General features: G+C 39.2%; 1 protein-coding gene across 4 annotated transcripts in view; it reads right to left on the bottom strand.

The window, feature by feature from the left end:
- vti1a (vesicle transport through interaction with t-SNAREs 1A) overlaps positions 1-15,942 on the bottom strand; it is a 124,053-nt gene that overhangs the window by 98,335 nt on the left and 9,776 nt on the right. For all 4 annotated transcript variants that reach the window (XM_030163424.1, XM_030163425.1, XM_030163422.1 and 1 more), the window contains exon 4: positions 1,747-1,824. In XM_030163424.1, the coding sequence (XP_030019284.1) occupies positions 1,747-1,824 (78 nt within the window). The remainder of the gene's footprint in view (positions 1-1,746; positions 1,825-15,942) is intronic.

The following is a 15,942-nucleotide window of genomic DNA, read 5'->3' as shown; positions in this document are numbered from 1 at the left end:
AAAAAAAAAAATCAATTTGTTATTTTTTACTGAACAATAATTTTGAACAATAAACAGCAAATTTCCCAGATCTGTTATTTGAATGCAAAACAATCTGCAAAATTAATTCTGCTTGATTTTTTTTCCTTTTCAACATTTTTTTGTAGATAAGCTAATTCTGTATTTATTAGTATTTCTTTAAAATAGTTTATGAATTTTTAATGAAAGCACAATCCGATTTGAAATTAGATGTGATACTTCTTCAGCTTTTCCTTGAAATTTTGATAGAACCCATCAGTGTCTCAAATGTGACATTTCTGACAGCAAATCTCCTTCTAAGTTCTGCATAAAATGTCAGAGTCACTTTCGTGTCTCACTAATTTGCCAGGAATATGCATATCAATTACATATCTAGACTCGTGATACATATGTTTCCAAGATGTGCAGTTCATGGGTCATCATTGAAATGGTAATAAGAAAATGTTAAAAAAAAAAAAAAACACAGACAACTTTATTTAGCTTTGCTTAGCTGTGAATTATCTAAATATATTCTCATAAAGCACCGTGGGTCTAAATGTGCAAATATGCATTTTGGTATTCATCTTTGTTTTTTTCTTCTGTGAGTGTTGCACGTATGCAGATACAAAGTATTTATTTTATTTGTGTGAGTCGATTGTGTGTGCCTTGAGACATTCCACCCATTCAACCCCTGCAAGCTGACAGCCGATTCTAAAGGCGATATGTAATTAGTCAAAAGATGTCTGGTCACAGTTAAGAGTAGCTGCGTATGAGTGGCAGCTGTGCAGGTGAGTAATAGGTAAGTGCGTCTTAAATGTTAAAACGCTTTTGTTGGATTTGTTGATGTATCATTGTTTTGATGCAGCACAGTTATTCAAAACAACTTAGTTTAAAAGAACATGTAGCATGTTTTTGGCAATTAAGATCACTATTCAAGATAATTTTTTTCTTTTTTTTCCTTTGTTGCCGATTTTGTAACCATTCTGAATAAATCTTTTGTTGACATTACTCTCGATGAATTGGTCAGGTGGTCTTTATCTGCTGTTCAAAAGGCAGAATTGATATTCTAACAATGCACTTTTAAACAATATTAAAGATGGTTGATCAAAAATTATTCTGATTGAAGGTTAAAATATATTGTATTATATTATATTATATTGTATTATATATACATTAAAATATATTTTGGGGGTAAATGATAATTTCTAAGCAGCAAATTAAAACATTAATAAAACAGTATTGCATTATAATATTTCAGTGGTGTTTTATCATTAAAATATGCTACAACCTTATTCATTTTGAGTGTCTTCATTGTACTGGTTCACCACCCTTGGAGTCTAAAGAAAGAGGAGAGAACAAGATTTAGCAATGTGTCCGTGTGTGTGTGGACGCTGATGGAGGATCTATTATGGGCCTAAGTCCACACCCGGCTGGAGAACAGCTGTGGGACGATGGAGTCAGGAGGCTGGTTTTGGATTGAGATTTGAGTTGGATTGTGTGATTGTGTTTAGTTGTGCATATGTGTGTGTCTGCGGGTCACAATCTGGCTTTGGCCAGACACTGGTCCCATGCCCCGAGCCCACTCGCTGGCAGCCCAGCTTTGCATTAAACAGTGTTCCTTCCGCATGACTTGGTGACAATGCCGTGGTTTCAGCTTTCGATAGCCCCTACGAGGGGCCCACCACCTCACACAGGGGGCCGGTCAGCCACCCACATTGGCGTCCATTGGGCCCCTGATTAGCACCTCACCTGGTTCTCCGAGGAGCCGGCGTCATCCCCCAGGAGCTCGTTGCGTACCTCATCACTGTAGGCAATACGTGACCTTTTCTGCAGGGGGAGGAGAGTGAGGGAGAAGGACAAAAAGAAGAAGAGAGGGGAGAAACAGAGGAGAGAAAAAAGAGAAAACAAGTGGGGAAATATGGCTTAGTGCTCTTGTTGATGCAAAAAAACAACAGGCATTCCTTAAGCACGAGAGCCCCCTAATGGAACTTGGTGACAAACGTGCAGTCGTACACATGTAGGTGGTGTGTGTGTGTGTGTGTGTGTGTGTGTGTGTGTGTGTGAGTGTGTGTGTGTGTGTGTGTGGCAATACAACCCATGTACTGACAACAAGCACTTCTTGGTTTATGCCCATGCCTGCTTCCAAGGTGATCTACCTAGTGCACTTGTGCCACAGAAGTAGAGGCAACCCCCACCTCATTCCCCACCCCTCCCACCTTTACCCACTTAAACAAATACAAGTTGAGGGATAAAAAACCTCATCTTGTGTGCATGGAGAGGTTGTGGAACAGGGGACAGGGGAGAGGACCAGGGAGATGTATTATGAGGAAGTATCACTTGTCAGCGCTAAATCTTTTCTGGGGGCTGTCACTGCTGTCATCCCAGTGCAGTGGCAGGCTCTGTGATAACACCAATGCTGAGACTCAGACAGGGAATAATTCATCACCCATTGGCGGCCCATCGGATTTGGGGTTGCCTCTCTCTCTCTCTCCCTCGCTTGCTCTTTCTTTCTCTCTTTCTCCTCACACTCACTCTTTCTCTCTCTCTCACACACACACACACACACATATAACAACTCACTCTTGCTCTCTCTCTTTCTCTGTCTCACTAGAATAAGAGGGAATGCCATGTCCAAAAAAAAGCCCAAAACACACACATTTCATACACACTTCAGAGTGTGCCACCTCCGATTGTGGAAGAGTGGGCTGCCGTTGTACTGCTTGTTTACAGACGCCCGACCCATGGAAAAACAGCCTCTTGGCATGCCCTCTAAACTAAATACACACCAGCAGCAGACACAGAAAGTGTTTACTAAGCCTCCTTCGCTTTCTCTCCCTGCCTTGACAGGGTTTCTAGGTGGGCTGCAGGAGGTGGGCAAAATCAAAGACAAACACCAGCATAGGAATGAAAATATCACTTTTTCTCAACAGGAATTCTTTCTATTTTCTATATTTATTTAGTCCTCCACTCTAAATAAATAAAACAAAGACAGGGAATCAGTGAAGGAACACCAATTACCTGGTGGGTACATTTTTTTTCCTCAAATACAGTATCCTTTTGCAGTATCTTTCTATTATCAGCAAAAGTTTGAAGCTATTGCACGAAGTACTTTGATGCTACCGTCCAGGAGAAAAGCGCAAACCAAACTTAAAAAAAGCCAATTCTAACTTCAAGAATGATGATATCAAGCTCCTTGATTGAAATAAGTTTGGAACCAATCACAACTGAGCCAGCTGATTTTTTTTTTTTTTTTTTTTTTTTTATTGTCTCTCCTCATAATCTGGAGCACTGAGTGGAAAGTCATGGCTGATGTGATTTGGCTGTTATTATCGTGATGGTGAGGGCCACAGTTCTCTAGAGTAATTACTGACTAGACGGAGGGCCTGATTGACCCAGACCACAAAACCCATTAGATAAAGAGAACACCCAAACAATACTCAACCATGGGGACCTAAACCGACCACAGAATGCCTATTGTGGGGCAGAGGGGAGATCGGCAGCACAGACACAAATAAATGGCAACATCGACCCCACAGCAGTTCCACACTTTTCATTCTATTAAAATTTTACCTGTTCTAATGCTTCTGTCATTAATATATAGCAATGCACATGATCACTTGGCATGATATTTTGCTTTTATTTCTCACTCAATTCCAAATCACCTAGAAAATAGGGAAGCTGACAAAGAATGGATCGTAATCAATGCTTTAAAGTTTGTGATTATAAAAAATGACAACATATTTAATGTTTCATAAAAACTACGTTAAAATCATGCCACAAATGTTTCACTATGAGAAATATCATTATCATAAGACATACCAAAGATATGCCCAAAAATGCAATTATCCGACAATTAGAACACATCTACTTTTAATTTCCACTGTAAATTCAAGATAATTCATCAGTGATTCAGTAAATAAATGACCACTGTGCTTCTGTTAGTGTCAAAACATCAGAAGAATTTTCACATTTGAGTAAAGTAAGAGAGGCAATAAGTATTAATCTGAAGACAACCTGTAAACTTCTACACATGGCACACACACACACACACACACACACACATATTTTTTTGTCAGGAAAACACCCACATGTTCCATTTAAGTCGAGTTTCATCTTAAAGAGCTGCAATGCAACTTGGGGAGAACGACGACTTTACCAGTAATTGAGACGCGGAAGCCTGGGAGAAGCATTGATTTGAATGTTAAGGTGAATGTTACGTCGCCTTTTAAACCATGTGCAGTGTTTTTTGGTTCTTCTAAATAGCTATTTGTTACAGATGCATGTATGAAGCATTTCTGCAATGAAAACAGTCGAGGTAACAAAGGAAATAAAAAGAACTGAAGTCATTGAAATGAAGTGTTGCCGCTACTTCTCCTGTACTTACAGTATACATCTCAGTTTTTAGATTCCCCTCTGGAAAACAACAGCTTCCCGAGTGATTAGTACCTTTCCATTTGATGTAAAACAAAAACAGCTGTATTGACTGGTTAATAAAGTGACAGGTTTTGATTATAAAGTACAGAATTACATTAAAAAACTGTTAGGTGACATCAGGATTACTCTAGAGGTCAGGGAAGCAGTTATTAGATGCCTGTTCCATACTATAATCTAACAAATGATTATAAGATTTTAACAAGATCTATAAAGAAAATGCAGTGAAATTGTGTCATTCTAGTTACAGTACATGAAGTAAAGCTCTGCATCTTGAGACAAAACCAACTAATCAGGCTTTCTAATCTAAAAAAGAATGAGCGCTTTCAAAAGATACCTTATTGCTCAGAAAAAAAAGGTGCTTTTTTTAAATCCTTTTGAAAGGTCTGTCTTTTGTCACTTTTTTAATCTTGGGTGAGAATTTGCTTCTATTCCCGGAAGCACACAAGAAAGTACAAAGGTACATCTTAACTTTATGCAAAGTGGCCTGCCTTTAAAACTCTACACATCCCGTCAAATGCGTCGATAGAGGTGTGGGTGTCCTGTCAAAAACACACGTTTTACCTCTGTTGACATGGATAGCAGACAAAAAAAAAAAAAAAAGACTCTTCTTTATCCATCAAAATGTAATTACATATGCATGCATAACAATTCATATCAGATATGCTAATCAGTTCAGCATAATCCTCTGAGCTGCAAATTATATTTATTTAATTATAACAAATATATGGATCTTTTCTTTGTGCATAACCCTTTTATAGTGTATGAGCAGACATGAATATTGTCTAAATAAACATCAGGGAATTTAGTGCTGAAGCTGAAAATGAATCTAAATATCTGTTGACAATAAATCTGTTATCAATAATTGTAAAACAATGGCTTTTCCCTTCAAGCAGTTGATGATCTCCATCTTTTAAATACAAAAGAAAAGTTGCCATTCTACAAATAATTAGCAATAATAATAATTAAAATGAAATAAATTGTATACACATTTCAATGCCATTAAACTCCCTTCATTGCTTTTCTCCCGGCAAAACGAGTGACGCGAAGGACAAGCACAAATAATTGTGGCGCCTGGAAAGCTGAAAAATGTAAACAGTTCATTAGATGGGAAATAAAAGGCGTAAAAATACCCAGGGGCAGAGTGTAATGAGGGGCCCCGAAGTTCCTCTGCAGACGCTTTTTCTCTTCACTTTCCCAAGCTTTTCCTTTTCGCCCTGCACACACAACTGGTGGCATAGCATGAAGAGTAATTAACCATATTCAGTTTACAATACTGCGTTCCCTTACAGGCTTTTTCACCAGTAGGAGCAGCTGGGCATTTCCAAATATAGACTTAATAACACTTATGTCCTGCTTCATGTGTTAGGCTGAAACTGCCATTTGGTCCTGCACTTTCTGAAAGATCTGCTCCATTAAAGCAGAAACAAATCAAACCCACCATTTAAAAAAAAATACATTACAGTTTTTAAAATGCACTGAAATACATCTTTAATATCTTGTACAAACTGAGAGAAACAAAAGTATCAAAATCTACAATAAAATGCCAAAATTGCGGTCACAAACATCTTCACAAAAACGCGTGTTTAACTCAAAGGTTATCTATATCACTTCCTTTCCTTCCCTGCTGTGATATTTTCCCAGGTGATGTGTGGACCGGTGCCAGCAGGTCTCACTTGGGTTCCCTCCACAAGTGGGGGCAGAGGTGGACTGATGCGGCATGGCGTTAAAAGGAAGCTGAGACCTTTAAGCAGGCGCAAGTATCACAACAGCATCTTAAATAATGCATCTGTGCTTGGCAGGGGTTTAACACACGCAGTCTGCACAAAGGAAAACACACACACAAATTGTTGTCTAGCTTCTTCCACTCTCCTTTAACACAAACAAATTGGGAGAGGTTGTTCAATTAAGTAAGTCCTCTTTTTTAATGCATTTGATATAATATCAGACGAAGACAAGCCTCTACAATTGAGACTGTCACAGGAGGGTGTCATTTGTGCCTTTGTTTTTTTGTGGTCTTTGGTGCCATCGAATCCCCCACTTCTGTCTGTTTTGTGTGTTTGCGTGAGTGCGTAAACGCGCACGAGGGCTGCTCTATCTCAAACAGAGGCTTCCACCAGCCTTGCATCCCAGGGAAAATTCCTTCAGAGGACGTACACGCGCAACATATGTGAACAGTAACCCGGTGTGTGTTCTCTTTTCCTAATAGAACTGCAGCAGTGGTAAAGAAGCCGGAGCCTTAGATAACAGCATGGGGCCTCTCATTAGCTCACAGGTTAGTGCTTTGGTGGCTTCTGCGCACATGGCATTGTGTTTTTCTTCCATAGAGAAAGAAAAAGAAAAAAAAAAAAACCTGAAGGAGTCACATCGAAGCTGTTGTTGAAAACACAAAAGGTAAATGATCAACCATGGCAAGGTAATAAATGAACCTGCGACATTTCTTAACAGGTACGAGGTGAAGAGGACATTTACAGGTGACAGTGTTTCAGCTTCAAAAAGATCTTTTGTCTTTCAAAAAAAAAAAAAAAAATCACACACACACATGGTCAGACAGTATTTGACATTGTGAGCTTTACAACTTTATCAGTTGATTTTAATTTTTTATTTGTTTCCAATAAAATATTAAATTCCATCACTGAATCTATCAAAGATTTTTAATATTTGAGTACAAGTAAACAGGATTTTTTTTTTTTTTTTTTATCTCTGGGGGGAAAATACCTAGCCGTTTCCACAGAAGGATGTGTGCTTTTCTGATAGGGCCTTTTATGCTTGTACCTCTGTGATACTCGTGGAGTATTTCCCTGTCAAAGTCATTTCTATTGCTAAGTACAGCCGAGATCAGTCAATAAGCCTAACGACTGTACCCACAAAGCGAGAGGCCAAGAGACAGCAAGGGAAGAGAGGAGGGGGTAAAAAGGATTGCAAGTGAACTCTAAACAAAAGAGCAAATTCGAGGAGGGCTTTGATTGAAGAAGCGCCATATACTTTTTGAAGGCCGAGGGATCATCTCTCAATGGTTATTTCTTTAAGGCATGAAGGCCCGATTAAACCCAATATTAAAATATGGAGGCACTTCTAATGAAAAATCAAAGGCAGTGTCTCCCCTCCCACACCCTATCCTCCCATCTTTCTTTCCTTCCTTCTCCCTTGTCCTGTCAATTTTTTTCCTCCTCTCGCCCATGGTTGTGTAGGAGGGGACAGAAAGAATGAAAGACAGAATGACAAGAAAGAAAAAGAGTGAGAGAAGGAAAGAGAGAAAATGGGGAAAAGAGGAGGGTTATAGAGATGAGGGACCTAGGTGCTGGTGGTGCAAAACAGAGACAGACAGCATTGGTTGGAGGAGTAAATCAATAGAGCAGAGCCGTCGGGGAGGCAGGCAGCCAGGGCAAGGAGAGGAGAGAGGAGAGGGGGAACGAGCACAGGGGCCCGAGCTCCGATCACAACGCTGGCTTCTGGCGTGCAGTGGGGAATAAAGTGGGCCTCCCCGGGTCAGCACCAGAGAAAAAGGTGAGATTAGAGGAAAGTGGAGGAGGGATTTTTACAGAGTGAAGGTGGGAGGGGTGGGAGAGGTGGTTGCTGGAGAATGACGAGAGGAGAGAGAGAGAGAGAGAGAGAGAATGTGTGTGTTGGGGGGGTGGGGAGGGTGAGGAGATGTGCATTGCAGGATACCTGGCAAGCCAGGGACCAACCGGCCCATTAGCCTGTGGCTACCTACATATGGTTCACTGAACCCTCTGCTGAGAAGAGCTCCTCTCCTATCAGTCTTCCATCTTTTTTAAAGAAAGAAATACCTTCACTTATAACCCTTTCTCTGCTTTGGAAAGAGGTTCACTCCTGACCTCGATTTATGATTCATTTTTGTTTGATGTCTATTCTTGGAGTGTTATCTAAAATTGAAAAGTGTAATAAAAAAAAAAACCTAGACACAAAGGGAGAGGAGTCGGGCCTGCTGAGCATGTGCGTGTGCGTGTCCGTCAGTGGACATGCACAGAGTAGACTATCTCCTTCAGTGCTTCGCCTTTTCTTGTAATGTGACCATTGTTGGTGCTGAATAGCTTCCTAATTAGCATAAGAATACAGCAGCACACATAGGGACTTAGCCAGATCATTATCTCTATATATTTATGTATACTTTGTTATTTCACTAGCCAGAACACATTCAAATGCTGATGAGGCCAGTAAGGCCCCCTTCCAAAGCCCTTCCAACATGTGCCCTCCTGAACTTCCCAATACACTTACCAGTTTCCTGGGAGTCTGTAGGTTTTGTACAGGAATTCACAACAGTTCAGAAATTATGAGAAATAACCAACTAAGGCTTGTACAGAAGAGATGGTAACATGTCTTTAGAAGATAAAAAACAAGGGAACAAAGAAAGTATGTAATACTGAACAAAATAAAAAATGTAATAAATAATATTAATTTAATGAGTAATTTGTTACTGAATTTGTGAACTGAAATTATACTGGGAATTCTTGGCCATTTTAAGTGAGCACTTAAAGCATAAAATGTGTTGTGTGAAATGGATAACTTCTAAACAAAAATGTACAAAGACAAAAATGTACAAAAAGCTTGACAATGCAGAACAAACAAGTGCTCTATGGTGATGAGGAGAACAAAACTAAAGAGTTTAGTCTCACTGCAGGAGTAGGCTGATGCTCTAATGGTGTCCAACCTCTAGGATAATTGAAAAAAAAACTTAATTCATCTTCCACAATGTAATTCTGATCAAGGCCACAGCCAGAATACACTGCAGGCTTCAAAAACACCAGAGAAAAGGCAAAATTGTTGGTCGCTGAGAGCAAAAACACTTTCTCTTTTTCTCTGGCACGCTCCCTCATTAGGAACACTTAGGATGAGAGGAAGAAACTAAGTTTAATTGTGTGTCTGCATGTGTGTGCCGGTTTGTGTGAAGGGGGAATGAGCAGGGTTAAAACACGTGTAAACATGGAGCTTTAACTATGAAGAAAGCCACCAGTAAAGATGCAATGTAAAGAGCTCTTCCTCTACTTAGCCCTTTCCTCACTCTTGCCTTCTCTGAGGCTGACTTATTAAAAAGCAAATGCCACTGCCTAAAATACAGGGGAAAAACACAGACCCAATGATTCATAATATATTTCATAAATACTTCATGAATCCCTTCACCATACTTAAGCCAGTCTGGCAAAAAAAGAAAAACATTGTCACCTATTCTAGTACCCGCTTGTCAGCACATCACTGGGGAGTGGGTGTCACATGTCACTTCTGGTTTACACCACTGCGTGGGACAGGCTCTGTGCACAGAAACCGGGGGTAGGACAGAAAGAAGAACAGAAGAAGAAAAAGTGAAGGGGAGGTGGAAAGGGGAGCAAAGAGAGGGAGGAGGTGGGGGGAGGAAGGGGGTGTTATCATATCATTGCCCCATGTCTTTATATTTTCTCCCTTATTATCTTTGGCCCCCACTCACTCCAGTCACTCAATCACACAAGCCCCGAGGACAGCGAGGGGACCTGGGAGGGCCTTCACTTCATGGCAGACTCAGCCAGACAAGCGTCTGAAAGCTATACTGATCGCTGTCAGTGTGTGTGGAAGTACAGCGACTTTGGAGGGGCCAGGAGAGATAAGCGAGAGAGGAAACGATCGCATGGAAGGATAACGGCCGAATTTGCACACTGCCAAACAAAACCTGTGCTCCAGGCATAATGCAGATACCCCATCCATACAGACAAGTGTTAACATAAAGAGATAGAGAGGGAAGAGTGATCTGCTTACAAATTATAGACTATGTGATTTCTGCTATTCCACTATCTCTGACAAGAAGTAATGACTTTAAATTTGTAAGAGAGATCGCAATATTATTCACACTTGTCTGCTTATTTCCAGAGTTAACATATTAACCTACATTTTGATCATTTTGTAGATGTTTTATTAAGGGTTGAATATCAGAGCAAGAAAACTGGAACAACACTGTTTACATGCAAGATTAAAAAAAAAAATGGAGATGGCATGAAATTTGAAAGAACACTTTGACAAAACCAGCTGAAAGAAAGAGACATCACCAAGTAAAATGTATGTGGAACTAAAGTGGTGATTGTAATACCTATAATAGCACTGGGATTATTTTTGTAATGTCAGAAATATTAATGGACCTGAACCAGCACCTTTTAGGGTGGGTTGTTAGATATGTCTCATGCAATCCAAATACATTTTGCACTTTAGGCATTAAATTGTAAAATCTGTCTTCTGCTTCATAGTTCTAGATAATATGACAATATGATGAGTTCTAAAAGTGCTACTTTTGTCCTTCTTGTAACATTGTCCTTCAACCCAGATTTGACCCACCCTGCAAACCCCATAAAAAAACTGGTTTCAACAAAAGGCTAATCCACAAATGAAACCCATCTTGGTGTCCATAAAGAAGACATGGAAAAGCCTTGAATGCCACAAATCCACAAAGAGCTCGAGGAAGACACACTGCGCACAACAACTTCCAAATGAAAGACATAATTTATAAGCACAGAAAAAGATCTATTTGTTTACATCTTAAATTTGCACTCGGCTCAGAGGAAATATATGGGAAAAATCCCTGTCAAATCAGGGAGTCCTTTCATGACTGGTTATGAGTGATTAGACTGTGGTGTCATTGATGGGTTGTTAAGCAACAAACCATGAAAAGAGGCAATCTGCCTTTACTGCTCAGTGTTTAATAAGAACAAGTAAGCCGAGGCAACCTAAGGCGATTTTAAGTGTCTAACATCCAACTTACGCTGGTCTGTCATGTTGGCTGGTATGAGTCACAATAGAGAGGACAAGGGGCAAACAACAAGAATCTTTCAAGGTGGATTAACACAATGAAACATATAAAATCACATTTCATTTGTTTCTACAGGGACAAGTACAGTAGTCCTACATTGAACAATCAAAACTTAAATCTCAACATAATTATCAGAAAAAACTTAAAATGACATTGAAGCTTATTAAGATGAAAACACAAGATTATGATAAACTACTTTGCAAACTCTTCTTCCTCTTTAAAGATAGTTCATTTTGCTAAATATAATGAGTTGTTGACTGCTATCGGTTAAAACTGGAACGTCTTCACAACCTTGGATTGTCTATGACTGCTAAATGACATTCAACATAAACACTGAGAAATAAGTCATGGAGGGAGCACCCGCCTCATTGTGTTAATGAAAGGGTCCCCACTCGACACATACAAAGATTAATATGCTTTAAGTGTTCACATACTTACATTTAGCATATATACAGACACCTTATATGAAACTAAAAATGAATGCATAAAAAAATAAAAACAAAGTCATTTATCTGAATGAAGGAAGCCTGAATAAAAACCATGGATGACCCTCAGATTTGGTGGCAAAAAAATAAAACAAAAAAAAACCTCTTTGGGGTTTTGAAAAAAAAAAAGAGGCCTCTGGAAATGTTTGACTCAATTGTTTTTGAGTAACAAGTTAATTTATTAGGATGAGGGAGGCCTAAATAACAATCATGGGTTACAAAAAAATTACCTTGGCCTCATGTTAGGCTTGTTCACATCTGAGACGCATCAAATTTGGTCAGAAATGATCTCATTTCTATTTCTTTTACGTCATTCACTTAGTGTGCCAATTCATTCAATGCCACACTCAATGTTTGCCCCAGCTGAATGCTACATTTCTAGAAGGTCACGAAACCCTTATGAAATTAATACACCTTTTTCATTCCATTCACCTTAGTGTACCTTGCAAATAAAATGTTCAATATTTCAAGGTTGGCCGATTCTTTGCAAATGCATTAATTATCTCCCTAGTCAGAGTCCAGGAAATGCTCTAAAGGGTTTTATTAAAGAAAAAGCTAGACGTCCACTTGAACGTGACTGAACCTCCAAACAATGCTCTAACAGACAATCGGAAATTAGACTGGGATAGTAGCATCCCCGATCGAATTGGACGAGTGATTCAATATCAAAACATAAATAAGATCGTTTAATGTGATACCCATAATGGAATACATGAAGCTGGGCTGGAATTATGACAAGAAGAAAATTATTCTTTCACATGTTCACCACTTAAAGAAAAGGCATCTTATGAAGTTAACTGCAAGATTTCACAGCATCACTTTTTGATATATTGTCCTGACTTAAATTTCATACTGTGACAACGTCTTTACCGATCTCAAAGGGGTGATTTTATACATTTCAGATGGAAAACTGATGTTTGGTTAATGAATGACATCTCCACGGTCCTTGATGACAGTATACAACACAGGGTGGAAAATCACAATGGCTTTTTACTCAGCCAAAACTGGGGTTGATCTAATGAGATTAATCATGCTGCATTGTGTTAAAAAAAATTACACAGTGCATCTCATGCCTTTAATGAAACTGCCTTGACTGGTGCTGGCACCTATTCCAAAATAATGAAAGAAAATTTGATGTGTCTGACAATAAATCTGGGATCTTAATAACTACCAATTAACCTTAATCACAGTCAAGGACCCATGGACATAAAGCCTCTCCAGTTCAGACCAGAAGTAAAAAGACAAAGAATTCAAAACTGTAAACTCTCCCACTTAAATACAATTTAAGGTGGGGAATATTATCAGTCACATATCATAACTGAAAGATTAATTGAGAGAAGAGGAGACACAAGAGGCTTTTTCCACAAGGACATTTTTTGGAAACATTATTTTCAGTATCTATTACAACCCACAGAAGAGGTCAGGCATAGTAATAAGTAGAAGGATTTATCATAGTACGTCTACTTATATATCAGAAAGCTGAAGTAATTGGTAAATGTGCCCAATATTGTCCTTGTCATGTCTTTAAGAATATGAAGATTTTTTGTGCAATATCGCCATCTGCTGCAAAAAGAGGACAACAACCACAGCAACTGAAACGAGAGGGAGCCATGAGGACGCCTCAGTAAAACCACCACAGAGGAAGAAATAGGGAACATTTACAAAAATCCAAACAGATACAAACAAAACAATGCACATTTTTTAATTACTTATTAAAAACTGTTCAAGGTAGTACACTATATATTTTTCATATTGTAGAAAAGAATATTGTAGAAAGAAAACAGTTGATTCACTCTTGGTTTGCCGGCATTACTTTAAATTTGACACACTTAAGAAATAATAACTGCTTCACTAGAATTTGTTAGACTAAAAATATTTCTCACACTGAATAAATTTAAGCACAGACCTAAAAAATCAACAAGGAGCACCTTTGAAAAGGACAAGAATGAAAAGGCTTTGATATTCAAAATATGTACTGACAACAGAGAAGACACCACAAACTCTGAGTTTCGAGGAGTGACAAAAATCACATCTAAATTTCTGAGCCAGTGTTAGTCTGTGACAGTTTATGGCTGACATCTCATCATGCCCACATGAGAGCCATCAGACGTTTACAGTTGGCGTGGTATGTATTTTTGAGTCGCATCCTCAAAAACGGATTGTGTTTTGTACGACACAGCAGACGTCTGTGGACCCCCACCTTCCCCACTGGGACGGACCAAGTGTGGGCCTTTGAAGATGGTGGCTCTGTTTACCCGATACATTTCATTAAATTAAGCCTGCGTTAGGCTTCCTCTTTGTCTGATCAAAGCCACGGCTAAGAGCTATGCCATTCTGCTTCCCCTGACTTGAAGGCAACGCCATCAAATAGGATTTTCATTGTCCTTAATTTTTTTCCCCTACTCTGACTTATACTTTCTGGTCCTGCTGGTGTCCCATTTTGCTGCGACAATACCAGTTTGTCATGGACCACTACCTCTCAGACCCCCACTGTCCCCACTATTATCGGAATGAAGCCGTCAGCCAAGACAACAAAGCTGCATCTTATATATACACCTTTGGGATGCTTGTTTGATAAGTTGTCTTCCTGGATGAAATGGCTGGGTTACTGAGGTCGGCTCGGGCACTGTCTGGAAAGGAGCAGGAATGAGGTCTCAAGCTGGCACACCGGTGGTAGGAAGACTTCAAACCGTGGGTGAACAGGAGGATGAGAGAGCAGGTTAAGGGGGGAGACACCCGTGGGAGACCAGTAGGGGGTAGGGTGGAGGGGAGGTAGGGTATTGAGGGAGTGGAAAGGCCTTGATATCCACAGAAAGCACAACAAAGCCGGAGCTTTTTACATTAAAAAGAGAGGAGATTTTTTTTTTCCACTAGACGCCTTTCGAGCTGAGTGTCATGTCCTCCCTAGGCCAGCAGGAAGTGAGAGGCTGAGCTCGGCCATAGCATTTGGCACATCTGAGGCACATCTGAGGGGGCTGAAGATCTTGCTCTCTGAACACTTGCATCAGATTTAAGGGAGACTGGTTTAACTACATGTTGCCGTGTCAAGTGGGTGCTCCCGGTTTTAATGCAGTCAGATCTGACCACACACCACACACATCGATTTGGAACTGAAAATTACCCTGCCATACTGGGGGTCAGAGTCATATTCTTATGCTTTGTAAAATGACTTGGGTATAGCGTCCTATCAGAATCAGCTTTCTTGGCAATACATGTGTTCATTAGTTTAGTTTAGTTTATTGTATCCCAATTAATTAGCTGTATCAATAACAGACCTCAGTTTTACTGTTGATCTCCATGCACACAGTAATTGAAATAATCTAACAAACATTTAAAAACAAGGACAATAAAGGCAAATAATAGACAGTACAATACAAATGATGCGCTAGACAAAACTAAATTTGAAAAAAATATAAAAAATAAATAGATACATGAACTAATACAGAAACAATAAAAGTGATGCATTCTATTTCTGCTCTATTGTTAAGCTTGAACTGGCTAAAATAACTAGTATTGTCAGTAGATGAAGGAAATGTGACATTTTTTCAGGTTAAAAACACAAATGATCTACATGCCCCTTAAATGAGGATTAAAAATGTAAGTAATGAAAATTAGCACCACGAACAGCCACAGCAGGTATTAACTGCTTGATGATTAAACACAGTAAGTGTGGGGAGAAGAAAAGTTAAAGATTAATCGTCAGCCAATTAAATGCCCACGGTGAGGAAAGCAAACTGTCTTGGCACAGAGTTCTCCTGTGTGATCTCAGTAAGCACATCTCTGTGGTGCACTTACAGATCACTTGCACATGATATCTTCATCCAAATGGGTTGTTTATGCATGTTTACTTGTTTGTTCTACCTTTGGAGTACTGGAAGAATAGGGGGAAAATATTGTACCATTTCGAAAATTAAAAGTGATAAAGGTTCTTTTTTACAAAGAATTTTGTGGTGAGTAACTTTATAAAGTCAAGAAATTGCTGAGATAATTAAAACCTGGGGAGAAAGTGAGGAAATTCTAAAGAATATTTTTAATTAAGAGTAAGGTAAGAGTTTTGTAAGCACAACACCGTGTCCATTTACTCATTTTGATTAAAAAAAGTTATGCGATCACCACAATCCTACCAAAATAACAGTGATCAAGCAAATAACTGCCCTAACAAAGTAAAGAAAAACTTCACATTTGAGTAGAAACAACACTTGCCATTCATTTCAATATTTTGAGAGAAGTTGGTTTTTC

The sequence above is a fragment of the Sphaeramia orbicularis genome, chromosome 19, assembly GCF_902148855.1.
Source record: "Sphaeramia orbicularis chromosome 19, fSphaOr1.1, whole genome shotgun sequence".
Classification (NCBI taxonomy): Eukaryota; Metazoa; Chordata; class Actinopteri; order Kurtiformes; family Apogonidae; genus Sphaeramia; species Sphaeramia orbicularis.
Note: the sequence above shows the minus strand (reverse complement) of the source record. Positions and strands in the feature narration are given on the sequence as shown.